This window comes from Salminus brasiliensis, chromosome 9, assembly GCF_030463535.1.
Source record: "Salminus brasiliensis chromosome 9, fSalBra1.hap2, whole genome shotgun sequence".
Lineage (NCBI taxonomy): Eukaryota > Metazoa > Chordata > Actinopteri > Characiformes > Bryconidae > Salminus > Salminus brasiliensis.
Genome location: NC_132886.1, coordinates 39,641,916 through 39,650,173, shown reverse-complemented (window position 1 = coordinate 39,650,173; position 8,258 = coordinate 39,641,916). Strand labels below are relative to the sequence as shown.

At 44.7% G+C, this 8,258-nt stretch overlaps 2 protein-coding genes across 2 annotated transcripts; one reads left to right on the top strand and one right to left on the bottom strand.

The window, feature by feature from the left end:
• The first annotated feature begins 562 nt into the window (after positions 1–562).
• On the top strand, positions 563–2,519 carry gng5 (guanine nucleotide binding protein (G protein), gamma 5). The gene is made up of 3 exons (XM_072687010.1): positions 563–721; positions 1,300–1,462; positions 2,015–2,519. Exons 1-2 carry the CDS (start codon positions 641–643, stop codon positions 1,423–1,425), a joined length of 207 nt encoding a protein of 68 aa, XP_072543111.1. The 5' UTR covers positions 563–640; the 3' UTR covers positions 1,426–1,462; positions 2,015–2,519.
• A 1,535-nt stretch (positions 2,520–4,054) lies between these two features.
• arl14 (ADP-ribosylation factor-like 14) lies at positions 4,055–5,252 on the bottom strand. Its single transcript, XM_072687008.1, has one exon. It carries the CDS (start codon positions 5,104–5,106, stop codon positions 4,504–4,506), a length of 603 nt encoding a protein of 200 aa, XP_072543109.1. The 5' UTR covers positions 5,107–5,252; the 3' UTR covers positions 4,055–4,503.
• Between the last annotated feature and the right edge of the window lie 3,006 nt (positions 5,253–8,258).

The following is an 8,258-nucleotide window of genomic DNA, read 5'->3' as shown; positions in this document are numbered from 1 at the left end:
TTTCTAATAAAGTGGCCAGTGACTGTAAGTACATAAGTACAATGTTGGTGTTTCCAATAAAGTGGCCAGTGAGTGTAAGTACAATGTTGGTGTTTCCAATAAAATGGCCAGTGAGGGGAGGCACAAGGTAGGTGTTTCTAATAAAGTGGCCAGTGAGTGGAATCACAAGGCAGGTGTTTCCAATAAAGTGGCCAGTGAGTGAAGGCACACGGTATGGGGTTCCTAATAAAGTGGCAAGTACGAGACACCCTTCAGGTGACGTGACCAACGACAAACGCACCCTTCCTCGGCTTTGAGCCAGGCCTAGTTCCCTCTTAGCCTTTCCCTACTCCCTACATACTTAACCGGCATCCCGAAAATATATCCCGAAATAACGGCCTCCACCTCCAAACTGCGCCCTTACATCCCTCCATGTGTTCCTCTACCCAAACTCCCATTAGTTTAGGGTACTTTGCAGTGCACTTTTCAGCTGCAGGCTCCACCGCTTCCTGACTCGTAGTGTGCACTACGCAGGGAGCGTAGCGCCATTTGAGACTCCGCCTCTCTCACATGAGTCTCCTCGCTTCCCGTAGCAGCAGGAACAGCTCGCCTCTCAGGGTTCAGTACTTTTGTGCCTTTGTTTCTCACAGTTTTCGCCACAATGTCGACCGCATCCAACGTCGTTGCGATGAAGAAAGTCGTCCAGCAGCTGCGTTTTGAGGCGAATATAAACAGAGTGAAGGTAAACACGTGGTTTTAACGATCCCTTTGTGTTTTCGCTGCTAGCTGGCTATAGGTAGCTAACGCTAGCTACTTCGTTAGCCGGATAAGGGCGTGCCGCTCGGTTAGTTTAACGGTTCTTCAGCTTAGTCGATGGATATTTATATTATTAGAAAAATGGTTGTGTATTATTTTAGCCGTATTAATGGTTTAATCTGGCTAAAATGTACGTAGTTCGTTGCTGATCGCGGTGTTGAGCTCGCTAGCGCTAGCTCGTTAGCTAGCCAGGTATAAGAGCTTGTGATTTTAACGTAAATAAAATGCTTAAACGTTTTAAAATAAAGCTTTATATCATTAGATATGTTTAAACGACGTTTTAGACCGAAATTGTGTGGTTTCAGTGCTTTTCTTGAGACTTGGGGGAATTTTCCGTTCCACCTTAAATGGGGCAGCAGTTACATTCTGGCGCCTCAGGCGCCAGAATGTAACTGCTGCCCCATTTAAGGTGGAACGGAAAATTCCCCCAAGTCTCAAGCTTAAACCTAATAAACTGCTTTAAACTTGCCCTTTTTAATATATTATCATATTATATGTTCCCAGGTCTCTCAGGCTGCCGCCGAGCTCCAGCAGTTCTGCATCCAGAACGCCCTTCAGGACCCTTTGCTTACTGGGGTCTCTTCAAGCACCAACCCGTTCAGGACACAAAAGCTGTGCTCTTTTGTCTGATGACCCACAATGTGTTGTTTAATTTTTTTTGCCAATGGTAAGAGTCCCATACAGTAGAATACACACTAATCTGTCTCAATTAGGGTGGTGTCCCAGATGTCTCCATACTGGGAATGCACCCAGTAGGTGAGAAATTGGCTTCAACCTAAAACAAAAAAAAAAAATAGTGGACAAAGTTGGCCTGGCTGACCATTTCGTGGACAATGTTGGCCTAATTGCCCTGACTAGGCCATTTGAGATTGAGCCTGGGACAAGATGCATCAAAATTTGCGCCGGCAAATCTGCTTCCCAAGGCAGGTTGAGGTTGGGGTTCAGTTCCATGGCTGGGCAGCACATCATCCTAATCCAGTAGGAGTCCTTGGTCAAGACGCCAGACTCCACATTCTCCAACCTGTGTGCTGGAGTCCGAGTCCCTAGCTCAGCAGCACAGCTGTGCAATTCCAATTACAGGAAACTACACTGGGCGTCAATACGAACTCTACCCCAGCTTGGGTGGACTTTTCAGACGTGCTAAAGTCTTGCAGATGTCCTGTGAGAGTAGTAAAGTCTGGGGTTTGCTAACCTTATTCTCTCTCTCTTTGTCTTTCAGGTTCACTTCCTGCTCCTGTGACATTTCTGCTGGGGGAAAAGACGTAACCACTGCCGTAACCTGTAAATTAACCAGCGTCAGTACAAAAAGAAGCCAGTACCTCGCTCTGTTGCCATAAAAACCAGGACTCAAATGGACTCCGCTCGCTGGATTCCTCAATTCGGGTGCCATCAAAGATGCATTAATTTGAACGGCAGTACAATAAGAATTTAGCCTTTTTTTTATATACGTGTATATTAAGTCGCGTGTGTGTGTGTGTGTGTGTATATCTGGCTTGGATTAAACCAGTGTTCGTTAGTGTTCGTTAGACCTCAGACTAACAAGCCTGCCTTAAGACGTGCTTAGTAACGCTTCAGTTTGGTGGATTAAAAGACGTTTGTATGTCTTGTGGCACAGCAGTGGAATCTCAGTAATTTATTGTGCCTTTTTTTTTAAACGACGTGCTCCATTTCTATCTTGTCAGCCTTAGGCTTTTTGTAACAAATAAAACCTTTTTGTTTGTATACGTTACTGCATTTCTTTCTTCACGTACAGGTCCGCTCACATGCTAGCTGACTGCAGCACTCGAGGGGTGGGGGGAGGAAACGTTTCCTTGTAGGGAAATGTGACCCAACAGGCTGACTCCTATGACTAAAAACAGAAGTTGAATATGTTTTAAAGGATTCATCAACAGTTCCTTTACATGTTCCAGGAAGGGGCTAAGAAGGGCTTAGACATCATCAAACTGTCCAACAAGTTCACAAGTAAACAGCCATCGGTATTTACATAAGCTTAAAGCTATAATCTGGCAACATACAGGTCAGCTTAGCTCATCTGTGATAGCACAAGTTTAATTAGAGTCCCTTTGCCCCCATCCAGCTACTGAAAAGGAGCATAGGTTCTTCATTTGTTGGGCTGATTAACGTGCATCAGGCACAGCAATACTGTTGAGTGTCTAGAACACCCCTGGGTTGAGGTTGGCTCAAAACCAGCCCGCCATCAGGGGTCAAAAACTGCCCACGAATGAAGATTTGGAGAGGTCTGAGCATTTTCTGCTTCTCGTCATCAGAGTCCTCCCAAATACTTTTAAAACTGCTGAGGTCTGGACTCTGGGGTGGTCAGTATATTCTTCTGAGAAGAACAGCAGCTTCTTGGTTTGATTTTCTAAGTGAGACTAGTGTTGAGTCCATCGTCTTCTCCCAGTGGAGGACTGACGGACACCTGTGGATGTTTTCAGATCTGGACTCAGGGTAGATTTGTTTTTTTTTTCTTCTCCTTTAAAGATGAAAGCTACAGATTATCTGATTCAGTTGTGGTGGTCTACCAAGTCTTGGACTGTTGTTGGGGTCCCATTAACTTCTACTTAATGATCGTTAACTGGAAATTAACAAATTAATGGTGGTCTGTGATGTTTCCACACACTGTAGGTGTGTCTTTAATCAGGTGTCCAGTAAGACCCTGTATACACCGGGTCACTTCATGTGACTAGTATCTGGATTGTATCCTGATTTTGCATCCAATTTGTAGTCGAATTGCCTCCCTGGTCAGTCAGACTGAAATCCGATTGCTGAGCGGGACGGAATATGCAGATTCACTTGTTGCTCAGCGATTATTACTGGTGTTTGGGTCATGTAATGCATGTTGGAGAGTCGCATGTGTTCACACTGCTATAACATGCCTCAGGGATCGGATTTGCAGCTTGATATATTAACCAGATTTAATTCCGATACTCAGGATGCATGAAGTGACCAGGTGTAAACTGAGTCTAAGTCTACACAGTGTTTAAAACCTGTATATACTCTTACTGTCGTAACACACCAGCATACCGCGGAAATGCTGATGGTCAGTGGTGGTCCTATGGTGGCCCCTTTGGAATCGATTGGACCATTAGATGGTGTTTAGTCGGGAAGTAACTCTACATCTACAAAGTGCACCTATAAGATAGTGATTGAGGTGTTTCCATTATTTTGTACAACCCTCATTAAACTGGCGTCTTTCTGTTGAGTCTTAAAAATTACATGACTGTTCTGCATTGATATACACCATGGTTTTTATTGCATTGTCGAGGCAGTCTGGATTTCTGTCTTTAAAATTCTTTAAAATGCCTAGAAGTTGTCCTCACATACAGGTCTTCCATAGTTCGAAGTGTAGAATATGACGAGCCTGGAGACTTCACAGGATCACAGGACTGAGGGATGGGACGTTTTATTTGTAGGTACGAGAAGTGTTTGTGAAAGGTCATGCAGGATGGGTCCAAGGTGTCCAACTCCCAACAAGCTCGTTTTGTCTGGACGATCCAGGGTAAGGCCTTCTGGAGCTTCACCTATTAAACCCCTTCTCAGCTGGGCTTGGCACTGAAGAGTCCGTGCCCTTTGTCCGACAGCAATCTACTAACGTACAATCAGCACATGACCGGTATTTATGAACGAGCGCAGGTTACGTTGGTCCACTTGGTCACAGGATTCAGGTCCAATCTACGAACTGCTTCGTTTAAGAAATCGACTACATCGTCACTTCTTCCCTGCCTTCATCGATTTCGCTCGTAAATACTTGACCGTCTCCTTAATGTTGGCGTCATCAGTGGTTTTCACGAAGTGAACCATTCTCCTGAACCCGTCCACCAGTCCTGCGCCGCTCACAGCCGAGCAAGGCTGGACAAACCAGTCCCTGTCGCTGCACATCTTCCTCAGGTTGAACTTCTCGGTGAGCTCGGTGGCCGTCAAGGCTTCCCTCGTGTCTTGCTTGTTGGCGAGGATAACCACGGGCAGACCCTTGAGATGCTCGCTCCTGAGGGTGTGCTCCAGCTCACGTTTGGCTTCATCCAGACGTGTCTTGTCCGAACAGTCCACCACAAACAGAAGCCCAGCCGTGTCTTGGTAGAAGCTCTTCCAGTGCTCTCTCATTTTCTTCTGGCCTCCCACGTCCCACACGGTCACTGTGATTTTCTTCCTTTTCTGCTTGGCGTCGATCATCTCCACGTTGAAGCCGACGGTCGGGGCGGTCTGGAAACGCTCATCGTATTTGAGCTTGTACAGGAGGGTGGATTTACCTGCCCCGTCAAGACCCAGCAGGAGAACTCTTGCCTCGGGCAGTCTTGATCCCTTCAGGCCCATTTTTCAGTATCACGAATCCCTGCTCTGGCTTTTACCTCAGACCTGAACTTGCTGTCTTCTCTCTGCTGTGTTGACACAGCGGGTTGTATTTTGCTACTGGCTGATTTATTATGTCCTTGCCCACTTATCTCTGCTCAGACCTCTGTGATAAGGCATCCGGGTCAAAGTATGACTGCGCCTTCCAAATGACGTGGGGTTTGAGAGATTCCAGAAGCAACTGGAACTTTTATTCGCTGTTCATTCAGAAATTCATCCCAACTGAATACGTAGGCATTTTAACTCAACCATATACGAACATGTCAGAAATGAAACATGCTCAGGTAGGCCTTTAATTGAGAGGTCTTACAAATGAGCAACTGTTAGGCCTTTAGAGTAGGATTCAGGGATGTACCTATCAGATTTGACAGACAGGGACTGGGAACTGGGGTGGGGGGGGGGGGGTAATGAGTTTTACCTAGAAATAATTTTGGTCAAAAATGAAAATACAGTTAATTGTCAATGTCTAGTCAGTATATTTGTTACACAAACAGATAACAGGCCTTGTTCTCTGGTACGAGTCCCGCCTCCCTAACCCACAGCGCTAGCAGATCTGACGCGATAGGCTGTGGTACTGAGGCGGAGAGTACTGATTCAGTAAGGAGCAGCAGTATCAAAACAGTACTGATTCAGAAAGGGGCAGCAGCATCAATACAGTACTGATTCAGTAAGGGCCAGTTTTGATACAGTACTGATTCAGTAAGGGGCAGTATCAAAACAGTACTGATTCAGCAAGGGGCAGTATTGATACAGTACTGATTCAGTAAGGGGCAGTATCAAAACAGTACTGATTCAGTAAGGGGCAGCAGTATCGGTACAGTACTGATTCAGTAAGGGCCAGTTTTGATACAGTACTAATTCAGTAAGGGGCAGTATCGGTACAGTACTGATTCAGTAAGGGCCAGTTTTGATACAGTACTAATTCAGTAAGGAGCAGTATCGGTACTGTACTGATTCAGTAAGGGCAGTTTTGGTACAGTACTGATTCAGTAAGGGAAAGTAGTATTGATACAGTACTGATTCAGTAAGGGCCAGTTTTGATACAGTACTGATTCAGTAAGGGCCAGTTTTGATACAGTACTGATTCAGTAAGGGGCAGTATCAAAACAGTACTGATTCAGCAAGGGGCAGTATTGATACAGTACTGATTCAGTAAGGGGCAGTATCAAAACAGTACTGATTCAGTAAGGGGCAGCAGTATCGGTACAGTACTGATTCAGTAAGGGCCAGTTTTGATACAGTACTAATTCAGTAAGGGGCAGTATCGGTACAGTACTGATTCAGTAAGGGCCAGTTTTGATACAGTACTAATTCAGTAAGGAGCAGTATCGGTACTGTACTGATTCAGTAAGGGCAGTTTTGGTACAGTACTGATTCAGTAAGGGAAAGTAGTATTGATACAGTACTGATTCAGTAAGGGGCAGTATCAAAACAGTACTGATTCAGTAAGGGGCAGTATTGATACAGTACTGATTCAGTACCGGTACAGTACTGTACTGATTCAGTAAGGGAAAGTAGTATTGATACAGTACTGATTCAGTAAGGGGCAGTATTGGTACAGTACTGATTCAGTAAGGGAAAGTAGTATTGATACAGTACTGATTCAGTAAGGGCCAGTTTTGATACACTACTGATTCAGTAAGGGGCAGTATCGGTACAGTACTGATTCAGTAAGGAGCAGTATCGGTACAGTACTGATTCAGTAAGGGCAGTTTTGGTACAGTACTGATTCAGTAAGGGCCAGTTTTGATACAGTACTGATTCAGTAAGGGGCAGTATCGGTACAGTACTGATTCAGTAAGGGCCAGTTTTGATACAGTACTGATTCAGTAAGGGCCAGTTTTGATACAGTACTGATTCAGTAAGGGCAGTTTTGGTACAGTACTGATTCAGTAAGGGGCAGTATCGGTACAGTACTGATTCAGTAAGGGGCAGTATCAGTACAGTACTGATTCAGTAAGGGGCAGTATCGGTACAGTACTGATTCAGTAAGGGCAGTTTTGGTACAGTACTGATTCAGTAAGGGCCAGTTCTGATACAGTACTGATTCAGTATGGAACAATACTGGCACACGAGGACCTCTTATGTCCCCACCAGTGTCAAAATCAAACCTACACTGTTAAAAGAATACATTCCTCGAGAACTTGAGTGAGCATTTCATACAAAACAAAGAAAACTTTATTAAACTATTTCAATTCTATGAAAATTTAATGTGTCTTCTGTCAACTAAGCTTCCAAGCACAGAGAACAACATTTACATTCATGACATATTTATCTTCTGGCATACCAGATCCAGAGGAGATGATCCCCCTAATCCAGGCTCGGGTTCAAATTGCAAAATGTCTCTTCACAGGTCTTGAAAGTATCAAAAAAAAACTAAAATCAGTTCCCAAGAAGTAAGAAATAAAGAAATAAATTAAGAAAGAAAGAAAGACATGACAGTGATGATCTTAGACCTGAGGAGTTTCATCTCCAGAGTTCCTCAAAAAGCTTAAAGATGAAAAAAATCAGGAAAACACTACAAAGTAAATGAAGATAAATAAATTGAAGAAAACGACTTCGACAGAATTCCACATTTCTCTTCTCTTCTGTGTCTTTCCCACAAAACATGACTTCATCCCTCCTCCAGGACTCTCCTAAACAATCAAACTGCTACTGCCTGACGTTCAGGCTTGCTTGGTAGACGGTCACCCCGTCTACAGTCGTCCTCCAGGAAAACCGAAAGCAGTCAGTCAGTCCTCCTCACGTCGGCTTTATCCAAACTCCTCCGGCTAAATCCTCTACAAAAACCAGTCCTGAGCAGTTGCAACTTCTCCTCCTGGAACTCTTCCGAACTGCTTGGCGTTTGCGCTCTTTAGCAGAGATGACCGAAAACCTCTTCACACATGAAATGCCGCACATTCCGTGTCCAAGGCACCAAAAGGCAGAAGAGGACGTGAAGGAATGGTTTAATTTCTTGCATATTTGCCGAGGCTTCCCGGCCGGTCCGACACACGTACAAAGCTCTGGCGTATCAGCAGACGACGTGGAACCACACTGACCCATTCCTGTACTCTTGGATGAGCTTGTCTTGGTAGTTTCACAGCAGCAGGTCTTCAGTAGGTCTTATATCCTAA

Bases quoted from the DNA above. Each gene is read 5' to 3' on its own strand.
- gng5 (XM_072687010.1), top strand. From the start codon at position 641: ATGTCGACCGCATCCAACGTCGTTGCGATGAAGAAAGTCGTCCAGCAG. The intron at 722-1,299 runs GTAAACACGTGG...ATATGTTCCCAG, and splicing joins CGAATATAAACAGAGTGAAG to GTCTCTCAGGCTGCCGCCGA.
- arl14 (XM_072687008.1), bottom strand. From the start codon at position 5,106: ATGGGCCTGAAGGGATCAAGACTGCCCGAGGCAAGAGTTCTCCTGCTG.